We start from the raw sequence: 22,065 nt of genomic DNA, 5'->3' as shown, positions 1-22,065 counted from the left end.
TATTGTCTCTGCGTCCGACGCTACAGATATCTAGTAATAGAAAAGGAGCACCGTGGACGGAGTTGTTCTCTCCCCCGAGGCCTCCTATCAGCTGTCTGTTGGAGCACTGTTCTGCGGAGTCGAGGAGGTGGAGAGGGCCGTTCGTCTTTCTGAGTGGTACACACAACTAGAGAGAAACCTGAGGACGAGCGAAGACCCATAAAGCGGCACAGGAGAGAGGGGAGCAGGCGTATCAGCGACGACGACTCGCCACGCGGCTCACAGGTGAGAGAGTCTCCAACACAGAGGGGGACGAAAAGAAAGAGCAGCTCTCGAGAGATGCGCGAAAAAAAAAAGGAGGGAAGGGGAGGATGTGCGCGTGTGTGCTTGTGTGTGTGTCTTTGGTTGTGAGCGAGCCAGCTGAACCGAAAGAGATGTCCAGATGCAGAGAAAGAGAGCCACCGAACAACAGAGAGGGGAGAGGGAGGGCGGGCGGCCACTACAGCGCACGAAAAAGGGAGGGAGAGGCGGGAAGCTCTCGCAACAGGCGAAGAAAACAGATAACCGAGAGAGAGGGGAGAGGGAAGGAGGCGAGAAGCAGCAGCAGTCGTCCTCGTCGCCAAAAAGACGCGTGTGTGATGGACGGCGCCGCCACGGCAGTAGGTGATGCAAGCGATAGAGAGCTTGGCACGTTCAAAATCGGACGCCGCGAGATGCCCACAAGCATAAACACCAATATGGATATACAAAGAGAGAGCGGCGTGTGTGTGTGTGTGTGTGTGTGTGTTGGAGAGAATTCGTTGTGCGGCTCTCGGTAAAGAAGCAAGGGGAAGGAGAGGATGGAGAGGAGGGGGGACAGCAAGAGAAGCGAAAACGGAAGCAGGGCCCGTAAGGAGACACACACACACACACAACCGACTCTAGAGAACGAAACAGAAACAGATGCACAGGCAGAGAGAGATACGTCAAGTGCACAAGGGCGACAGCACGCAAAGATATACACGCAGCACGAGAGAGAAGAGGGACGAGGAGGGTGTGGGGGGTGATAGGCACAGCGATAGCCTGGAAAGGAAGAAAGACGAAACCAGTCCTTGTAGGAACAGAAACAGAGAGAGGCACACACGCACGCACGAGAGGAGGGCAACCAGCAGTCGAAGACAAGATGATTATGCGGAGTGAAGGAAGGAGGGAGTTGAAGTAGCGAGGGAAGGGGAGAACCGTTAAATGAGGCCGCGTGAAGTGTCAACCGATACAGCAGCAGGAGCCGAAAAGAAGATGAACACACACAGAGAGCGCGCGCTTCTTCCCTCGTTTTGTCTTCTTGTTCGCGTCTACGCCGAGAACACCCAGAATACGAACAAAAAAAAGAGAGCCAGCTGCGCACGCACGGCGCGCAAGTCACGCGACGACGATGCTCGGAAGGAGAGACGACAGGGAGATCACAGGGAAGGAGAACAGAGAGCGCCAGACGAGACACACCGTTCACAGGCGCGGCAACAAGAGTGAGAGGCGCCAGCTGCCAGTGTAAGCGCACGCACAGGCACACACGTGGCTGCAGCGTGACTTTGTGTTGAGAGAGAAAAAGAGGAAAAGTCCGAAGGAGGGCTGCAGCACAACCCGCTTGCCCCACCGCACGCTGTAGAGACTGCGAGATACAGACGGACTGAGAAAAGGAGAGAGGCCTCCGAGGCAAGAGAACCAGACGAACACACAGGAGGCCAGCGAACAACACAGACAGAAAGAAACAAAAAAAGCAACCAACACGAAACAAGCCAAACTACAAAACGCGCTCGTGTGTGGCAGATGTGAGCTTGTCTTGCGTGCCCTTCTGTGAGCGGCGATAGCGCTCTCCTTCGCCGCTGCTCCCCCGCCTCGCACCCGTCTGTGTGTTCTCTCTCTCTGCGTATCCGCACCTCGCTGGCAGTGGAAGCGCGAACACGCGCAGACCCAGCAGGCGTGCGTCGAGTGTTTGGATGTCGAGAGGGCGACGGAACGGTGTGGAATGTGTGGCGGAATGGAGAGGAGAGCAGCGCAGTCCCCGAGAAAGTACAACAAGAGGTGAAGCAGGAGAGGAAAAGGAAAGGAAGAAAGAGGGGAGGGCAAGTAACTGTGAGGGGTGCGGTGGTGGAAAGGGCAAGAAGACTACCGAAGGGAGCCACACGCCGCAATGGTCGAGGCGCACAGCACGCAGCCACCCTATCACTTTTTCGCTCCACACTCGCACACACGCACACAGAGAAAGAGACGCGCACGATCTCACAAGCTGAAAGGCACAGCAACAACAACAATACTGACCCACTCGCACACTTGCACGAATATACGCACACACACAGGCTCACACATACACGGAGAGAGAGGCCGAAGGAAAAAAAGGTTTCGGCCTGATTCTTTGCTGTGAAAGCTCGCTTACGTGTGTGGGGTGGAGTGTGAGGGAGAGCTGGGTTTGTGTGTGTGGGGGGAGGGGGGTGGGAGTGTGGGGGTGCGGGGGTTGCGTAACGCACACACAGAACTGCTGACGTATTCGACAGGGTTCAGGTACGCACGTGTGCGAACGTGTGTGCATGTGCGTGGGAAGAAAGGAAGGGGTTACAGGAGGTGGAGAAAGACAACAGCGGTGAGATGGAGGGAGGGAGGGAGCAGTCCACCAAAAACCCTGTACGCGCAAGAGAGAAAGGAAATGTGCATCACGTGCCACATGGGGCACAGGCATAGCACCTGTTGCTGCTACTGTTATGGGCGCAGGAGGGGAAGGGGAGTGACTGCGACATGAGCATCCACAATCACATAGTGCACACGCGCGGGCACACACTCGTGGCGTCATCAGGCGCTTGACCTTAGCACACGCCTCTTCGGTGGCTCCCACAGCACGCGGTCGTTGGAGCAGCACATGGAAAAGCTCGCCGTCTCATGTCAGTTCTATTCCGTTCTGTGTTTGATGATCCCTTGAAAGTACAAGTCCCATGCGGAGAGCGACGAAAAGGACGAGTGAGAGCAGAGAGCAGAGAGCAGAGATTCAACAACGAGGAAGAAGCGGGGGGAGGGGAAGCCGAGTGTTAGCAGGCAGCTGAAAGGCACACAAAGAAGAATGAGGAGACGGCCTTCACGCGTAGGGCAGCACGCAGATATATATATAAGAGACACATGAAACGGAGAAGCCGTCGCAATAATGGCGGCCCGAAGACGAGTATGGCGAGCGGAAACGATGAGAAGAGGAGAGACGGAGAAGCCGAGGGGGAGATGGCGCAAGTGCAGCACCGCAGAAAACGTCGCACACACCCTATCACAGAAGCACAAGCACACACACCACACACACGAGAAAGAAAACAAGGAAGGGGGAAGAGCACGGTGGAGAGAGGTGGTGCGGATACACCCCGGCTGGACTGCCGCCGCTTCACGCGGTCCTCGCGGCTGAGTGAGAAGGTGTAAGCACGCACTGGTGCTTGCCAAGAACGAACAAAGAAAAGCTACATTTTCGCGTATGGCGCACAGAAGCACGGAGAGGGAGTGTGGGAGGGAGAAGAAGCCCGGCAGTGCGCGCCTCTCTCTCTACTGTTCCCGCCTCAACTCCTCCATGCTTGTGCGCGGCTCGCTTACACAGTCCCTCACCTGCCAAGCACCTGGCGAGTGGAGGCGGCAAACGTGATCATCTCACCATTTTTCGGCTCCCACATTGCGCCACGCCGTCGTTGCTGCTGCCTCTGCACTTCCGGTCACTCTACGAGTCCTTTGGTGGCACGTAGCTTGTTGCGATGCGCCTGTGGGTCTTCCTCTGCGGCCTGCGACGCATTCTATACTATGACAGTCGGTTTGTTGGCCTCCGAAGCGGCGGTGGGAGCTGGCAGCGGCGGGAACAGCGGCTGCATTGCGCAGTCCAGTCAGACCTCTGTCAGGTGCCGGTGCCTTCTCCGGGGCACCATCTGCCCCGGGGCGTTGTCTTCTGCTGTGCTACTGGGAGCTGCACCGACGCATCGCTACCCGTTGGTGAGCATCGCGGGTGCGATCAGTTTCGTGGAAGTCGTTCCGCAATGGCGCCAGGCGCTATTTGCTTTCAGGTGCACTGAAAGAGCCTAGAAGAAGACGTTGTCGCGCGGGTTCGCGGATGTGGAGGTGAAGCGGCCCGCTGAACTCTGCACTGCTGGCGCTGCGTTGGAGCCAGGGGCGCGGTGCGGCGTGGTCATGTGACGAGCAGACGCGTCTGTCCCACTAGAAGGAGTAAAAACCGGTCGTGCTGCTGCTGATGTGGAGATTTTAACCATCTGATTAGTAGGCTCCTCCCAGCCGCTCCCCCGTTGTGACGGTTGCCACCTGATGTGCATCCACTTCGCGGTGGCGCAGACCCCCACCACCACTAGTGGGCAGTGTGAGAGCCAGGTGAGGAGACGCTCGAGTCACGTCGACACATTGCCTAATCATATGGGTGGCACAGGCTTGTCCACTGTCGCAGCTGGCGCAAACACAGAGCCGATCCAGGACCTGACCGCCGACATCAGTGGCGGCGCATCGCTCTGGTCACCTCTACGTTGGAGGCACCTGGCACTGCCACCACCAGAAGAGGATCGGCATGGGCAGGGACAGAGGGATGGGCTGGTCGGCCTCCCCCAACACAGAGGGGGCGGTGGACCAAGATGCCACGCTGAAATGTCCCCCATCCTCATGGGGAAGGGAAGAGCGGAGAGATCCAAGAGCACAACAGAAGACCCTGTAAGGGAGAGATGGAAGTGGATGTGTGCGCAGCCCCCTCCCAAGATGGACGAAGCACCACCCCATTCGCTCTCTGGAGACGATTCCGACGCAGCCACGGCCTTTGGAGTGCAGTGGGGATGGAGCGGATTCCCACTGACCAGCTGCGGGAGAGGAGATGCGGTGGAAAATGAGGAGAGGGAGGAAGGGGAAGAGGGGTAGCACGAGTTTTGGCATGAAGGAGAAACAAACGTGTCGGTGAGCGCGCGCAAGACCTGCGTCGAAGCATCTAGAAGGAAAGGACCGATATGAAGCGCGCGGTGGCACCTCGCCGCGCTTACCAGCGTGTGCTTTCCGTGTGTGCTCTCCCTCCCTTTCTCACTTTCCTTTCTGGGCGGCGCGCCGTTGATTGAGCACGTCAGCAACGTTCAGGGGGTTCTCGGGATGTTACACAGCGCAGCGCCTGCTTCTCCGCTTTTCAAAGCATTCGTTCTTGTTTCGTCACCTTTCGGGTGCCCCCTCGCTGACCCCGTCAGCAGAGCGCGGCTCAAAACCTGCGGAGGGCGGCACCCCCGCCAGTGCTTAAACGATTAAAGCGTGTATGCGGGTGGGGAACGAGCGCAGACACCCGTGCCCACGGACCCCAGCAGCACCTTTCCTGCTTTGAAAAGCAAGCACAGTGCAAGTACCGATGGGCACAGTCTCTAGTCTCCCCTAAGCGCGCGCCACTAGGATTGTGTTTATCACTCAAGGCAACGTCTTGCCTTCTCCTGACTCGTGTCCGAGACCTTCCTCTACCGGTGCCGCCTCCGCCTCCACAACGCGCGCGCGAGCCTTGGCCACCTCCTCGGCATGCATCCGCATCGCATGTGCCCGCAACCCACGCTGGCTGGCCAGCGTTGTGTAGTCAGCGCAGTATGGGCATACAAACGCGTTCGCAGCACCGTCCTTTCCGCGCCGCGGACGGCGCCAATTAAGGACAAGCAAGCTCTCCGCCTGAGCTACCACCTGCGGAGTGAGCAGCGACTGTGAAGGCCCCATGTACGCATAGGCTGCCGCAGCTGTGGAGGTACTGGGGTGCGCGCCATCAGCACACGGAGTTACGTGGAGGCGCTTCGCCTCCGCCTCTCCCACCGCTGCGTCGCTGCCGCACGGCGCTGCGCCTGCACGAGCGACACGCAGCTTGCGTGGTTGTCGGTGTAGCGAATCGGTGGCCAACGCCATCAACGCCCCCTCCTGCGCACGCAGCCGCTTCTGCAGAATGTGGCGCTCGCGCCGGTGCCCGCTGCCCCGTCGGTGGTGATGCAGATGCCGAAGATCCTCCGGTCGCCACGCACCAATCATATCATCCTCATCGTCGTCCTTTGCGTCCTCTGCCGCGGTGCTCTCGCTTTTTGGGGTACCGCTGTCCACGTTCAAGAGGCGATCGACGCCACCGGCGTGGCGGATCAGGGGAGACGTGTTTGGCAAAGCAAGCAAAGACGCAGAAGCAGTAGTCTGTGAGCTGCGCAGCACCCGCCCGTTGGGAGAGGGAGATGGGGACGCGAGGGGGCCGTGCAGCGGGGTGTGTTTCGGTGACGGCAAAGCATAACGTACCCTTGCGGGACTGCGCGGATGCCGCTGGACCAGTGGCGCCACCGTCGCCCGATAAGGGGATCGACTCGACGTGGACGACGAAGAGGTGTCGGAGAACATGCCGCCGTGGATGCCGTCGTCGGCGCTTACGTCGCTGGCGTAAGCGTCCTCGACAAACTTCAGCCCACTTCGTTCCGCGACGTGAGATAGATAATGCCGCTCCCCCTCTGTCAGTGCTAGTGGCACACTTGTCGTGCGACTACGTCGCCTGAAGCGCTCATCCACTGACGAGGTGAGATCACCACCACCGTTGTGCGTGTCCTCTTCGGCGAGGTCAACTTCATCGCTGTCGCCGCTGCTGCTAACACTGACATAGCGTTGTCGGTGTCCCCGCTGTTGTTGCTGCGTCCAATACAGGTCCACGGCGTCCTTCACCGGGTCGGCGAAGATGTTTTCGCGAAAGGGGCAGTAGTATCGCCTGTGCCGACGCAGCTTGGCGCGACTGCAGATCTCCAACTCGCAGTCCTCACAGGTGAAGGCGGCAGGGTCCGCTCGCCGAGGCAGCAGCAGCGGGCAGGACGGGCCAGGTTTTACGTTGGCTGTTGCTGCTGTACTTCGGGCGGAGGCAGGCGGTGCTACATTCGCCGTGGTGGCGGGAGGCAGGTGCATCTCCGGCAGCGGTGGGGGTGCGGCTGCCGCCACATCTTCTGCGGCCTCTCTGCCGTCTGGGTGGCGTACCTGGGTAGACGGGGTCGCCTGGAGCGGGTGAACCAGCCGCACATGCCGGCGGAGGTTTGGCTTCGTGGTAAAGCGTTGGTGGCAATATGAGCATGGGAAGGGCCGCTCGCCAGTGTGGGTGAGAAGGTGGCGTCGGTAGTTGCTGCGCACGCCGCTCGTGCTGGAATTGCCGGTGAACTCCTTGGCACAGTGGGGGCAAACCAGATGCACAGTGAAGCCGACCGCTGCCCCAATAGTGGATCTGCTGTGGCTGGCACCAGGCTGAGGCATCTCGATAAGCGCTCTCTCTTACTCGGGCACAACAGGCGTGCGTGCCCCAGCAGGAAGGGTGGCGGGCGAGGTGAAAGCAGTTGTACGCGGTCAGCTCGTTTTGTTGAGCGAGCACCTCCCCCTCCTACGTCTTTGCGCGTCGTGTCTCCCTGCGAGACCCGCGCTACTTGGAGAGGAGCGGGGAATGAGCAGGGCTTTGCAGTGCAGTGCACACGGGGAGGCCTCGGGCAACGGGCTCAGCCAGGCGCCAACGCGCCGTCACAGCCAATAGGAGGGCGGAGACGTGCACTGGCATCGCAACACAGAAGATACACAGACATAAAGACGCGAAGTGCGCGGAGCAGAAGCGGAGGCGGGGAGGCAGAGGAGATGCGAGTGAGACAACGCAGCAAGCGGTAAGAGTAGCGCAGCTGAGGTGGCACGTTGATATTGCGTTGCCACCGCTGCCACGGGGTGAGCAGAGAAGAGACGACGAAGAGAGGGGGAGGAGGGCGAGACGGTGATGGTGGTGCGCCGCTTTTTTCGTTCTTCCACGTAGCCGCTCTCTGTCATACAGCATGAACCCAAACGGCGCTCTACCCCCTGCAGACCTGCCCCACCGGCACCCATCGCACGGTGCCGAGCAGCCGTAGACGCACGCGCTGCAGCCATGCGCTGGCCCAGCCATCTGAGAGCACGGCCTCTCACCCAGACACCACACGCACGCCATTCGCTTCGCAGGTGGCTCCAACGCGGTGCCATCCACGGCCTCACCGCCGACATCAGTGGCGGTGCATCGCTCTGTCTCCCCCACCCCAACGTCGTAGCCACCTGGCCCTGCCACCACCAGAAGTGGTTCGGCATGGGCAGGGATGGAGGGAGGGGTGACGGGGGAGGGGGAGCTACCTGGCCTCCCCCGACGCAGAGTGTGGGGGCACTTGGACCCTGTGATGTCACGCACTGCGAGATGCGTGGCTGCCCGTCGTTAGCGGAAAGAGGATTTTTTCAGAAAACGGTGAAGCGCGAATGCATGCATTGACGCCTGAAGACCTGCCCTCCAACCTCTCATCCCCTCACGAGTCGTGGGCGCCTTGTTGGCCCTCCATCCTTCTAACCCTCCTTGAGCCCACCTCCAAGTGGAAGGCGGTCACTGATCGTGTAGCACATCGGCGCACACATGCGCGCGTGTGTGCGGGCGGCGTTGATATTCTTGTGCTCCGCTTCTCTTGCTATGATGCCGGGTTGGAGTTGTATGGTTGTTTCCACCTAATTGGTGTGCACTCTTGGTCGCAATCATCTCTGGAGACTGGCGACTCTCTCTCTGTGCTTGCCCATGCGGCCACATACGAGGGGTAAGAGACAGCGCCCTTCTCTTTCGAGCATATAAATCGGGCACAGCACACCATCATGCCCCTTCAGCTCACCAAACACAGTCGCGCTGACGAGCACAGCACGAGCAATGCCATTCAGCATGAGGTGGTGGGGAGTCGCGGTGTGCGGGGTGGCTGAGCAAGCTCGCAGAGAGAAAAAAAAAATAAGAGAGACCTGAGCATGCGCGTGTGAGAAACAAATCAGCAAGGATACGGCGTAGCGGTGAAGGCGTCGCACAACTGGGGGCGCACTTGGCGCGGGTCCTGTCACCACGGGGTGTGACGCCTCTCCACACGCGCAGAAACGACGATGAAAAGGAAAGACGGGAGAGACTGTCCTCAACGCCGAACAATAAAAGGCGCCCCCGGTGATAATCGAGAGACGGTGGTGGTTGCACACAGTAGCAGAGCGAAGACCAGAGGTGGTCAGGAAAGTCGCGATGCAGGAGACGTAAGCAGACAGATGTAGAAGGGACAGGAGCGGGATGTGTGGGGTGTATATGTGGTGACGTATGTGTGTGCGTGTGCGCGTGTGCTGAATTCGTCTAGTGCGCTGAAGACACCGACGCTTATGCGCCCTTTCGCGGGCTAGAGAGACCGATAGTTTTGGCGAAGCACTGGAAAGTCTCGGGTTGGGGAAGGGGGACGGGGGCCACTGGAACTGTCTGCCCCCGCGTAAGTCTTTGCAGTCATCAACGGCGCGAAGCCGCAGTGCTCACAGCAGTCTCCTCTTCGCCTACGCGCAGCTTGTTGGCCGCAACACCCGCCTGCTCGTGTCGTAGTAGCCAAACCTTGAAACGCAGCCCGAGCCCGTACCCGCATAGCGAGTTCGTCGACGATAAGACACGATGGCAGGGCACAATGACGGGTATGGGGTTGGCCCCCATGGCCACACCAATGGCGCGTGGCGCCACTGCAGCCGAGGCAGGCAGATTCAGTGCCTTATTCACACGGACCCCCAGACCCTTATAGGAGATGGTCTTGCCGGAGGGAACAGTGTGGCGCAGCGTCGCCCACGTCTGCGCCATGAAGGCGGAGGTAGGCGGATAAATGATCGGCACCTGCAGCAGGAGGCGCTCCAATTCTTCTGGTCGGCCAGCCTTCGCCGTGGAAGGATTGAAATAATTCCTCATGAGCGTCACTGCGCGTTCTCCAGGCAGCCCCGACGCCCCGTCAGCGCCATCGGCCCACACACCCGCCACCGTCACGGGCGTGCGCTTGTACCAGCGGGATTGCATTGTGGCGCACACCTCCTGCGCCTCGGCGCAAAGCGCGGCGGCGTCACCAGGCGCGCTGCGCCGCCAGTGGCAGAAGCGGACGGCGCCATCAGCATCCACGTAAAGCGAAAACGGCCCCAGCGGGGTGGGGACGGTGCGCAGGTACACCTGCACAGACTCAGCGCTCTGCAGAGGCGCTGAGGCAGCCTGGGCACGCTGCCCCGGCGAGGCGGAAGTGGACTTGGGCAAAGACGGCGCTTCCTTGGGCGCCTTCTTGCTTGCAGCCACCGCCTTGGGTGCGCGTCTTGCGAGCTTCGCCTGAGCTGTCATGGCGCAAAAGGAGAGAGTAATGGCAAGAGGCGGCTTGAGTGTCGATGGCACGGCTTAGCAAAGCCATCGAATACAGAGAGACACGCGCACACGAATGAGGAGGGAGTGCGTGGGAGACAAGAAGCATCGGCCAAAGCACTCAACGTAAAACAGGAGAAAAAAACGGAGAAAGTCGATAGCGCGATTACACGAGTGCGGCTGTCAACTGCAGAGGAGGAAGAGGAAGAGAATCCGTCCTGGCTGGCGGCTGTCGGGCAAGAATGTGTGCAAACGTACAGGAAGGGGCAGCAGCGGTGTTGTGGGCGGAGTGATGATGACGCTGGAAACGGAGAGGCGGCACAGCTTTCCACACACCACGGCGAGGAGAGGCACCCGTCGGCCATGGCACGTCTTTCCCGTAGATTGCGAGCGCATTCATGGTACCGACATAGCGAGAAACGACGACACGACTCGATGCAAGCAGGCGCCTCGCGCGCACAGGCGCACGCATATGCGCGCGCAGGCGTCGGTGCGACACTCTGCGGTAGTGCACAGCGGTGTCTCTCAGCGTGCCTATATATATCTGAATGTATATGCATACGTGCTTGTTACGGCCTCATGGGCCGTGGAGCGAGACAGACATGTTCAGCGTACGCACACAAGAGAAGCTACTTAACACTTAGACGAGTTCACACTTATGTTACACCGCGCACTCACCAGCGATGAGAGACAAGAAGGAGCGAAGGATGCTTTACGGAGAGTCAAGCGAGTGCCGATGCGGGGTGTGGGGGGGGGGAGAGGGGAAGGGTAAGAGGCCGGCGCAGTGACGTGGATGTGCAGCTGGTTTAGCGGCACTCAACAGACGGTTAGCTCATCGCGTAGAGGACGTCCTGTCCGGTCATGTGCGAGAGGTTGTTGCAGAGCTTACGAGCCTCCTCAACCACAGTGTCGTCGCGGTCCTCGGTTAGCTCGACGACAGTCGGCAGCATCTCCGCCATGAGCCGCGACGCCAGCTCGTCACCACCGTCGGCGTAGATGCCGTCGAGACAGATGAGCGCCTCGCGCCGTACGTGGCGGCTGGGGTGACGCAGGGCACGCACCACCTCGGCCTGGGTCCTGCTCTGCAGCTTGCTGGATCCAAGGCAGGCCATGAAGGCACGGATAGCCGGAATGACGTTGTGCTCTACGCGGAATCGGTAGTCGCGCTGGCTGTCCTCCAGGTAGTGCAGGTTGTGTAGCTGATGTACCAACGCCGGCATCACACTCGGGAAGACATCCGCCTTTGCGAAATAGACGTCGACCTGGATGCTGTAGTCGTGATCGGGCCCTGGCGTCTGAGCAAGCGCCATGTTGCGCATGCACTCCAGCGCGCCCTCCAGCGCCAAGGCCACAAGCGAGCTCATCGACTTGGACGCCGTTGCCGTCGCTGCACAGTACGTGCGCAAGGCAGTGACGACGTGAGGGAGGAAGATGGGGAAGGCGAAGTCGAGGATGGAGCCCAGTTTACCGAGCAGGTGGTTGCTGAGGGCGAAGAAGACGATCCAGGACTGAAGCGTCACGCGCGAGATCGACTGCGCCGCGCCGTCGTGACCGCGGCCATTGTGCTCCTCTTCGGCCGCGGTGTTGGCGGAGTCACCGAGGCCGGCTGCGTGCTTGCGCGACGCTCCGGCCACGCCACCGCTCGACTCCGCAAAGGCCCAGTCCGCAACAATGCGCAGCAGCCGAACACTGTGCTTCGCCTTGAACTTCAGCAAGAAGACGGTGAAGGCCTGTAGCGCTGGCATCACCGCCTCGCTCGACGGAACAGACGGCGCACTCGCGAGGGACTGGAAAGCGGCCAGCCAGAAGTTCTGCTGAGGGGTCGTACCCTCCGTGAGTGTCCGCATGTGCAGCAGTTCCTCCTTGCTCATGTTCTCGACACGGCGCTCGAAGCAGGTAAAGAGAAGGGCGAAGGAATGCGTGTGCACCTGTGCTCGGATGTGTCGCACGCGCACGGTGCCCTTCTTCGCCTTTCCGGGCTCGCTGGCAGACGCGGCTGCCTCGGCGGCGAGGTTTGTCAGCTGATGCTGCTCAGATGCCGGAACAACAGCCCCGTTAAGGTACGGGAGGCCCTGCAGACACGCTCTGCCGGCGTCCAGCAGCAGCTGCGGCTCCATCACAGCCTCCAGCACTGCCAGCATCTCTGCGCAGAGATAGTGCGACTCCGCGTCCGTCACGTTCCTCAGGTGCGTTGCAAGGAAGAGCATGGAGGGAAGGTACGGCTGAGTCATCTGCCAGCACGCAGGGAAGCAGCGAATCATCGAGGACAGAGTACTGTGGCGAAGAAGCGCCCCAGCCTCGCTGCGAGACACGACGCCGGGCATCTCCAAAACCTGGTACACGCCGGCGGACACGAGCGTGTGCAGCAGGTGGAGGCAGTGAGTCGATGCGAAGGCCGTCCCCATCACCTGCGTGATCGTCGCCAGTGCCGTGACGAGGCACGTCATGCAGCCCAGCACGTTCTCTTCAGCACCCGAGCGAGACGCAGCAGTCGAGTCGTATGCACCGCCGTCCGTGCCGGGTTGTTCTGCACGAGAACGCAGCCGCATTTCGCAGCGTGTCAGCAGCGGCATCCAGTGATTGCAGATTAAATCGACCAGCTCGTGAACCGCGGCGACGCGGCTGCGGTTGCCGAACAGCTTCACAAGGGCCGCCTCCGTCACACGCTTGCTGCGGTTGGCGTTGAGCAAAGTCTTCTCCGACTGCAAGCTGCCACCGCTGCTGACAATGCGGATGAGCTCCTCCACCGCCGCGATGCCGAGCTGCGCCGTGATGAGCAGCTCGCCTGCGGCGTTGGTGGACTGCGCTGCCGCGTGGAACTGAGCCAGGCTGCATTTGATCTCCGCCACCAGAAGCGGAAAGAGCTGGATCGACCGCTTCGTCGTGAGAGGGCGGGCCTTGATGCGCACCAGATCCACTAGAGAGAGGCGCTGCCGCGGATCGCGCAGACGCCGTCGATGCGCCTCCATCTCTTCATCAGACACGACATTCTCCAGCGTCGGCAAGGAGTGGTGCAGGCGATCTAGCAGCACCTCCAGTCCAACCTTGCGCAGTGCTGCCCGCTCGTCCTCGAGCAGGCGTTGCTGGCAAACCACAAAAGTTGGCTCGTTGATGCCGGCCAGGACACACGCGAGTGTGTTGCCTGCAAGCAGCTCCAGCAAGGATGTGTACGCCTCCGCCTCTGCATCCGCCGACTCCGATGCAGCGCTGCTGCGCGTCGTCTCGTGCAGGTCGTGGTAGTGCGCAAAGAGCTCCAGCGCACTCACGAGCAGCCCCATGCAGCCGCCGTCCTCGCGCTGCGGCGCGCCCTCAGCCTGCTCCTCAGCCTCCTCGTCGGCGTCGCTCTCCTTCCCATCCGCCTTGTCGGCCCCGGTGCTCCTTTCGCCGCGCTGCTGCTGCTGCTGCCGGCGTCGCCTCTCTGCAGCGCGGCTCGGTTGGCTGGAGCGGGCGTGACGCTGCAAGGCGAGGAATGGCTCGAGAAAGAGGTCAGACTTCACCGTCAGATTGACGAGATGCATAATCGCCTCCTGGCGGTTGATGACCTGATTCGGCTTCACCATGCGGCGGAAGAGGTGCTGCACTCGCTGCTGCTCCTCGCCATCCTCCCCTGCGTTGGCGCCGGAGCTGAGCTGCGCCGCCGGGTCGGCAACAAGGCGCATCAGCTGCCCCAGGCACTCCACCTGCGTGCGTACGTCAAAGCTCGACAGAATTTCCTGGCATACTTCGCGCGCGCTGCGGAAGCCAAGCGCCTCCGTGTGGTCGAACGGCTCCAGCTTTATGAGGAGAGAGACGAGCGGGATGTGCAGGCATGTGCTGCTTTCCGCAACGCTCGTGCGGGCAGTCACTGCCGCGGCAGCGGTAGCGGTCGGCACCTTCAAAAGCGGTTCTGTCGCCCGCAGGAGACCGGCAATTGTGTCCACATGAAAGTGCAGCTCACTTTGGCGCCACTCCGTTGCGTCGGTAGCGACCTCCGAACGCCTCAGAGAAGCGGCAGATGCCTCCTCATACTTCTCAGCGCCGTCGTCTTCCCTAAGGTCATCTACGAGTAGGCGCGCCATCAGCACCATCATCTCGCGCAGCAGCAGGCTCTTGATGCGATGGGCGCCGTCTGTCACCTTCTCCGACAGCAGCCGAGTCTGATCTGTGCACACGTGCACGAGGGCTTCCACAAACCGCAGCACACCTTCAACTTGCAACGAGCCGCGAGCACCGAGACGCAGCTGCTGGACGCGCGGCAGCATCGCCACATCGTCTGAGACGGCCGAGGAAGCCGCGTGACGCAGCAGCACCTCCATTCCTTGAAGCGGGTACAACTCCACGCACTCCATCACCAGCGCAAAGATGCTCTCGCCGTCCTCCTCCTCGTCCATGGCGACGGTGGGCAGCACGCGAAGCAGTGTGCGGAGGAGGCGCAGGCTCTCGTGGCTCAGCGCGCCGAGAGGCCATTTGCCGGTGCCTCCGGCAGCAGCGGCGCACACAGACGGCAGACGCAGCACACGCCGTGCGTCTTCGAAAGTTAGCGGGTTTGCGACGGCTGCCGACGCCGGCGGTCGCCAGCGCGCCTCCGGCGCGGATGCCGCGGATGCCGCGCCATCCTCCCCCTCCGCCGCGCGCTCGGTTACTCCATTGTGCTTCGCCGACGGCGTCTCGTCAGCGGCCGCGGCGGTCGACGGCGCCAGGGTCTCGAGCATCTCGTGTACACGCTTTAGCAGCACGGCAACGGCTTCACTTGCGGTCTCACGGCCAGTGCTCATCGCCTGTGATGGCCAACCATGGGCTGTCTTTGCCTTCGATGTCACGAGCGAATGCCCACCAGCAGAGGCCGTCGCGCTCTCGACAGAGGCAACGAGAGGCAGAAAAAAATACTCGTACCCGCCCAGCGTTCCCATGCACGCCAGGGCCACATCCGTGCCAATGACATCTATGGCATGCAGCACCACCGGCTGCAGCCGCGCCGCTACCAGTCGCTGGTACTCAGCCGACAATGCGTATTCGCCCTTGCGAGACGCTGCCGTGGAGGCCGACTTCCTCGACTTGAAGACGGTCGACTGCGTCGACTGGCGGTCCTCCAAACCGTAGCTCAGCCCGACAGCCAGGGCAGCCAGCGCGTAGCGGTACACGGGCCGAGCACCGCCGCCGTGGTGCACGTGCACATACGGGTGCTTCAGAAGCAGCTCAACCAGCCTCACGGAAGCATTGCCGGTGACGGCGTCTTCCTTCGCGCTCGCACTTCCCCAGAGCCGCAGACGGCTGCAAACGGCGTCGACCAAGTCGGCCGCATCCGCGGTGACGGTGCGGGTCGAGGAAGAGGGAGAAGATGCGTCGACGTTCTCAATGCTGGTGAGAATTCCCTCAACACGCGGCAGCATAGCCTCGATCAGGCAGACCTGCTGTGGTGTAATTTCAGCAGGCGACAGCACCGCAGCAGCAGCAGCGGAAGAGCCGGCACGCGCACGCTCACCGCCGTGACTGTTGTGGCTGCGAAAGAAGTACCGAACGACGCGGTGCGCCCATCCAACCGGCACAACGTACGCCTGCGCACCGCCGTCTGTGCCATTCTGCATATTCAGCAGCGAGCATACGAGTGCGGCAGCGCTAGGGGTCAGCTGATACTTGCGCTCCTCCACAGCCATGCACTCGATCAGGCAGCTCAGCGCCGTCACGGTGCACGCCGACGTCGATGTGGACGAGGAGGTACCTTGCTGCAGCTGCATGGCGGAGGCAACAATCACTTGCTCTCCCGTTAGTCCGTTCGCGCCTCCGCGGGTACTGCCGTGCTGTGCGCCGGCCGTGACCACTGCATCCTGTAGCGCGCGCAGCTGCGCCAGGCGTTGCGTAGATGGGGCGCGGAGCGGGAGGAAGAGCACAAGTGCAAGAGCGGCGAGGGTCATCGGTTTCGCGTACGGGGCGTCGTTCACCTCGCTCTGCTCTGCTGAGCTAAACACGGCGTCCGCTACAAGCGCGTACCAGTCAACCTGGCGCAACGCAGCGGCGGCGCTTGTCACCTCTGCGGTCGTTGCCACGGCAGTCATGCTGCTGATTAGCTCGAGATACGCTGGCGCCAAGACGTCTGGCTGCGCCGCGATACTCGGCAGCGCAGCGCCGACGAAGCCGAGGCCTTGGCAAAGCTGCAGCACGAGCGGCGCCCACGAGCTCACGGAAGCAGCGGCCGCCGTAGCCGCACGCGCCAGCACCCGCGTGAGCGCCGCACGCAGCACGGCTCCAACTCTTGCAACGAGAGGAGCTTCGTACAGCTGCTCACGAGCCGCCGTGGCGGCGTCCACCGTTCCACGGCCCACCTGAGCAACGCGTCGTTCGCTGCCGTTGTCCAGAAAAGTCGCGTAAACCACATATAGATACCCCCCGTCGGCTGCAGCGGAGGTGGCGCTGCTGGCCATGGCAGTCTCCGAGGCCGCGGCGTCGTTTGCCGCGTTGCCGCCATGCAGGAATATCACGACAGCAGACACCGTCTCGAGTACGTTGGCGGGCACTTCTGTTCCGATCGCCGGCAGCAGCGCGGCGGCAAGAGCAACGGCAACCTCCACCTCACAGGATGCAGCGCTGGAGAGGTCTGTAGCGGCCTCACGCGCCGCCGTGCGCGCGGCAGCGAAGGCATCGGGCAGACGCCGCTGTGCCTCGGTGCGGATGGAGTCAAGTAGGGCATCACACTGAATGAGGTCGGTGAACCACGCAATGCGCGCGCCGGTTACGATGCAGCCATTGCGGCCACTGCTGCCCGCCTGCGATTGCTGCTGTTCCTTGCTGTCGTCGGAGTCGGACTCGGCCGAGGCGATACAGCGGCGGCCAACCCGTTGTCGCTCCCTCTTGCCACTACTGCCGTTCCTCGCAGTCTTCTTATCCTGCTCCTTGTCGGATGCGGAGCGGGCGCGGAAAAGCGGGGCCAGAGCGTCTGGGCCTCCGCAGCCGGCCTCCAACGTCGCCACCAGCCCGCTGGCCACCTGCGCAGCCAGGGCGACATCTTCGCCTGGGGTCTGCATGGCTGCCGAGGGTGTCCCCGCCCACTGTGCGTACAGGAGAGTCGCATGGTAGAGCACTGATGTGCGAAAGTCCTGTGCAGCCGACGTCATGGCGCTGGCACCTCTCGTCCATGTCAGTAGAGCCGGCCGCAGGAGAGTGGTCACGAGCGGCAGCACCACGCGGCGCTGCGCCTCAGCCCGTGCTGCCACGCTTGCCGGCGCGGCAGAGGCCACCGAAGGCGACCACGCCAGCACCATGGAGTAGACGGAGCGCACCAGTTGACACGCAGCACGGCAGCCAAGCTCGTCGCGCCCCATTGACTTCTCGCTAGACCACCGAGCCGCCAGCCGCTCCATCACCGCAGCAGCGGTGGCCACAAAAGCCTCGGCCGCAGTGCAGTTGCGCTCATAAGAGATGACATGCGCCAGCAGATCGACGAGGGACTGACCACTGCCGCTGGCCGTGCTGGCGTCACTTATCAGCTGCGCTGTGGGCATACCCTGAAGCGTCTTGGCAGCCAGCGCGCGCACTTCCGGCACGGGGTGGAGCAGGCACGCGAACAAAGGCAGTGTCTCGGTAGCCCCGGAGAGCGTGCTGCCCACCTCGACCATGCCATACCGCGTGCCGCGGAAGTGGCGGGCGAGAAACGCGGTAGCCGCCGCCGTCGTCTCGGGGTGCAGAAGCACTTCCGATAGCACGCCGTCGAAGACGATGGCATACCGTCGCTCCAGCGCCGCTGCCAGACGGTAGTACAGCGATTGGTTGCTCGCCCCCTCCGCCGCCCGTGCCGGTGTGTCGGCCACGGCGCCTGCCGGGCTTGCGCCAGCCTCTGCGGTCATGAGCACGCGCAGGTAGCGCGTGACCATATAGTTGGAGAGAGGCAAGTCCTCCGCCGCGCATGTCAGGAATTCGACGACTTCAGAGGGCAGCAGGCGCGCCTCCGAGACGCTACTCAGGCGCTCCAGCGCAGTCTGCAGCAGCGTGGCCAGAAGAGCGCTGTGGCGCGGCGACGTTGTTGGTGCACCGTTGGGGCCTGCCACCATCATCGTCGTCTCCGCAAATGGGAGCTGCGAAGCTAAGGTGCGCCACGGTAGCGTCAAGAGCGTCTGAAGGAGCGGCGCCACGGATACGTCAGAGAGCGCGTGGTGCTGTGTCGCTAGCACGATCTCCAGCAGAGCAAGCAGGTCGCGCACCGGCAGGTAGGATACGCCAGCGCCATGATGGCCCTCGCCTGTCGCTGCGAAGGCTGCTGCCGTGGTGTAGCGAAAGATCGGCTTCAGCATGGTGATAAGCATGGCTTTGGAGAAGCGCACGTGGGCCGACCAGGCAGCCAGCACGACCAGGGCAGTGGCCACAGACTCCGTTGATACGCGGCTGCTCCCGCCGCGTGCGTTGTCGCTCTGCCGTGCACGCTTCGACTCCTCGGTGCCAGCCTCTGCGCCCGAAACGGCGCCAGAGAGCAGCTCGAGCACAAACGGCAGAAACGTGCGCCAGAGCGCCTCAGCGTCCTTGTGCGTCGTCAGCTGCGTCACAACGCTGGCGAAGAGGGCGTTGGCGGCATGATGTCGGATCTCGTACCGGAACGGCATGGCGACCGTGAGGCAGACCAGCCTGGCGGCTTTGCGACTCTCGGCACATGCAAGCACGAGGTGCTCCCGCAGCAGCGGAGCACCGCGCAGCTGGTTTGTGGCGAGGAAGTCGAAGCCCGTGTCACGCAAGTCGAGCAGTAGCAGTGCGCGGGCAAAGATGTTGTGATCGTGGTACGGCAGGAAGGCGCGCAGCACGGATGCGACGTCGTAGATGTGCACCTCGTAAACGCGCACCAGGAACTCCAACACCTGTTGCGCCGCAGTAAGAAAGAGATGGGGACTGAGGAGCGTGAGAAAGTGCTCGAGGCGGACGCGCAGCGTGGAGTCCTCCGTTGTCGTCAGCATCGAGCGCTCTTGACGCACACGCTTCACGTCAAAGAGGTCCTGGATGAAAGGGTGGAACCGATTGTCCATCGCTGTCAACGCTTGCAGGCCATTCAACGCCAGCTGATGAATTTGCTCCCGAGAGAAGCTCTGTGCGTCCTGCGTGCTGAAGAGAAACGACTTGGCGAGTCGGTGCTGGCTCCCATCCGGGCGCTGCTGCAGCCGCTGTAGCTGTGAGGCGAGCTGTGACGTCATCTTGCCGTTCCGTGTCGTGATTGCTTGTCCAGCGCTGAGCGGGTAGAGGATGAGGAGACGAGATGGACTGCGTTCGCTTCCAGCGCTTCGTCGCTCAACGCACTGGGCAACGGAGGAAGAAAGCCGGAAGAAGAGGGAGAGGGACCAGGCGAGCACGGGGCAAAACTCCGCAAAAATTCAAACAAGCCGGCAGAGAAGAAACAAAGGGAGGGCGGTGGCGGGAGGCACGGCAGAGAAGGGAGAGGGGTAGGTTTGCTTAACGGTTAGTGCAGATCTCCTGTCGCTCCCTCGCTCTGTTGGCTTTCGTGGCGTCTTTTCACGCTCTCACCGCTTCCCTACGCGGATGTATCTGCCCCCTGCCGCTGTGTGTGAGTGTGTATGTGTGCACAACGCCGTCTGGCTGGATGCCACCCCCTTCTTATCCACCTCTGCGGCTGTAGCGCTTACTCACACGGGGATGGCAGAAGATAATGCGCACAACTAAAAATAGAAACAGGTGAGATCAGTGCGCGCCACGTGCTGGTACGATTTGGCGCGGGCTTGAGGAGGGGTGAGGGGTGGTGGTAGTGAGTGGTTTCAAGATGTGCGTCCGTGTGTACGTCAGTGCGAGAGACGCGCAACGTACAGAAAGGAAGGGGGGATGCATTGCATGAAGGTTGCAGGTGGAGCACGGCATTGAGGACATCATCCATGGTGACCGCATCTTGTCGCCAAACAAAGGCCCGGCGGTGCCCTCTTGTATATCGGTTGGCCCCCAAGGCACGCGGGAGGAGAGGGGCATGTCTGTCGGCTCGCGTTTGAGTTAAGTCGCCGCCTGCACGCTCAATGTCATGCAGAGCCAAGCAGGGGGAGGGGGGCGGTGAGCAAGAAATGGAAGTATGCATGTTACACAGAGAGACAGATAGAGAAACAAGCACTTGGATGCGCAGCCACCTTTGGTTCGCTGCTGTCGTTGCAGCTGACGTAGAGAATCGCCCTTGCATCTCCTGTCGTTGGCCAGCACCTCGTACAGCCGTGAAGACGCCTTGCATCGACCAAAACAACAACACACGCCCCTCTACATAGATCGTGATATATAGAGAGAGTGTCTTAGCGGCCGCCTGTCGGCTACTCGGTCTGGCGACGTCGACGGCGACGATCGCCGCTGCCGTTCTCTGAAGCATCGTCATCATCGGCATCATCTTCTTCCTTCGCGTATCGTTGATGTCGCCGCGACGGTGGCGCATTCGAACGCCTGTCCAATTCACTCGAGAGCGATGCGGTACCACTCCTGCCGCCTCTGAGCTCGTCCCCGCCACTACTAAAACGGCCGCGTTTTCCCAAGCCTTTGCCGCGCCCTGCTGCAGCAGCCGTTGTCGACCACGTCGAGGAGGTCGGCTCACCCCTCGATCCGGCAAGGGTCGACTTGGCAATCTCCACTCGACTCAGCGCCCCGACAGAGCACGCTGAGAACACACGCTCGCTGGGGCTGAAAAAGTGGATGCGGTAGTGAAACGCGGGTGCCGTCGACCCTTTGCTGCCGACCTGAAAGACGGTCGCGGCTGCGGAAGGTGATGCAACGCTGCCAGCGGCTTTCAGTGACGTCGGAGAGTGCGAGGCGACAGCCAGATCTGTGGCTGCGCTGCCGTTGCTTCCTCCACTAGCCCCACCGGCACCGAAAAAGCTGGAAAGGACACGATACGTGCGCGCGTGCTCGCCGTTGGCGACGGTGGGGAGCAGCAGAGAGCTTGGTGACGAGCCCGGAGTGGCCTCAAAGCTGAGTGGCGCAATCGCACTTCCTCCTCCTCCAATCGAAGACGCACAGGTCGCCACTGGTGTTAGGACGGCAACAGGGTTTCGGTGCGCATTATCGCGGCGCTCCAGGCCGAAGCCGTCGAAGAGTGAGCCGCCATGCGACACGCAATGCTTCAGGAATGCGGTCTCCAAGTCGTACACCTCCACGTCCATGCGCTGCAGAGCCCTTTCGATACTCTCACGCCGCTGAAGAATTTGGGCTAACTCGTGCTCCACGTCAGGGGATAGAAAGATGGCCGCCTCCTGACGCAGCTGCTGCTCTGGGTTGGCAGACTTGGAGCCGCCATTCTGGCGACGGCTCATCACGAAGAACCCTGCGCGCCTCGCCTTTCGCCGACAGACTTTGAGATCGAACTGTTGCGGAACTACAGCCCTTTGGTAAAGAAGTGGTGACGACAAACACAGGTCACCAAGGCCCGCGGATGTTTACGTGAGTTTTGCTCCCTCACACAAGCATAAAGCATCCGCGTATGAGGTCAGGGTACGCACGAAAAGACCACAAAGGCCTCCGTTGCGACAACCGACAACGAACAAAAAAAGGGGGAGAAACACGCAAAGGTTGGACGAAAATAAAGGGACATGAACCATGATACGCGCGCTCAAGATCAGTACGCCACTCCTTCATCTACTCACTGTGCACCACACTATGTTAAGCTCAAACCAAGCGAAAAGCATAAACGCACCAGATAAAGCCCTCACCCACCACGCCGGGTCGCAGCAGCAGCAGCAGCTCTGGCCACGCTGGGTATCCTGTGAAGCAGCATCGAGGGTATATAATCGCCGCCAAGGGACCTTGAATGCGCGGCGGGCACAGCACCGCACGTCTCCCAAGAGCAAGTCCGCCGATAGATCAATGGGTCGTGTTCCGCAACGGTGCTACTCCTGGTTCCCATCCACACGCACACACGCGCGCTCGCATCTCGGCCACCCTTCAAGCCACGCGCACGCACACAGCAGTGGGCAGCCGCA

General features: G+C 61.5%; 4 protein-coding genes across 4 annotated transcripts; all 4 read right to left on the bottom strand.

The window, feature by feature from the left end:
* Positions 1–5,406: 5,406 nt before the first annotated feature.
* LDBPK_261810 (hypothetical protein, conserved) lies at positions 5,407–6,903 on the bottom strand (the record flags this gene model as incomplete). Its single annotated transcript, XM_003861719.1, has 1 exon — positions 5,407–6,903. The coding sequence occupies one exon, from the start codon at positions 6,901–6,903 to the stop codon at positions 5,407–5,409; it is 1,497 nt and encodes a 498-aa protein (XP_003861767.1).
* Positions 6,904–9,283: 2,380 nt separating this feature from the next.
* Positions 9,284–10,138, bottom strand: LDBPK_261800 (hypothetical protein, conserved; the record flags this gene model as incomplete). The annotated part of the gene is made up of 1 exon (XM_003861718.1): positions 9,284–10,138. The coding sequence occupies one exon, from the start codon at positions 10,136–10,138 to the stop codon at positions 9,284–9,286; it is 855 nt and encodes a 284-aa protein (XP_003861766.1).
* Positions 10,139–10,983: 845 nt separating this feature from the next.
* On the bottom strand, positions 10,984–19,302 carry LDBPK_261790 (hypothetical protein, conserved; the record flags this gene model as incomplete). The annotated part of the gene is made up of 1 exon (XM_003861717.1): positions 10,984–19,302. The coding sequence occupies one exon, from the start codon at positions 19,300–19,302 to the stop codon at positions 10,984–10,986; it is 8,319 nt and encodes a 2,772-aa protein (XP_003861765.1).
* A 1,107-nt stretch (positions 19,303–20,409) lies between these two features.
* On the bottom strand, positions 20,410–21,399 carry LDBPK_261780 (hypothetical protein; the record flags this gene model as incomplete). Its single annotated transcript, XM_003861716.1, has 1 exon — positions 20,410–21,399. The coding sequence occupies one exon, from the start codon at positions 21,397–21,399 to the stop codon at positions 20,410–20,412; it is 990 nt and encodes a 329-aa protein (XP_003861764.1).
* Positions 21,400–22,065: the final 666 nt, after the last annotated feature.

This window comes from Leishmania donovani, chromosome 26 (assembly GCF_000227135.1).
Source record: "Leishmania donovani BPK282A1 complete genome, chromosome 26".
In the NCBI taxonomy this organism is placed as follows: domain Eukaryota; phylum Euglenozoa; class Kinetoplastea; order Trypanosomatida; family Trypanosomatidae; genus Leishmania; species Leishmania donovani.
Note: the sequence above shows the minus strand (reverse complement) of the source record. Positions and strands in the feature narration are given on the sequence as shown.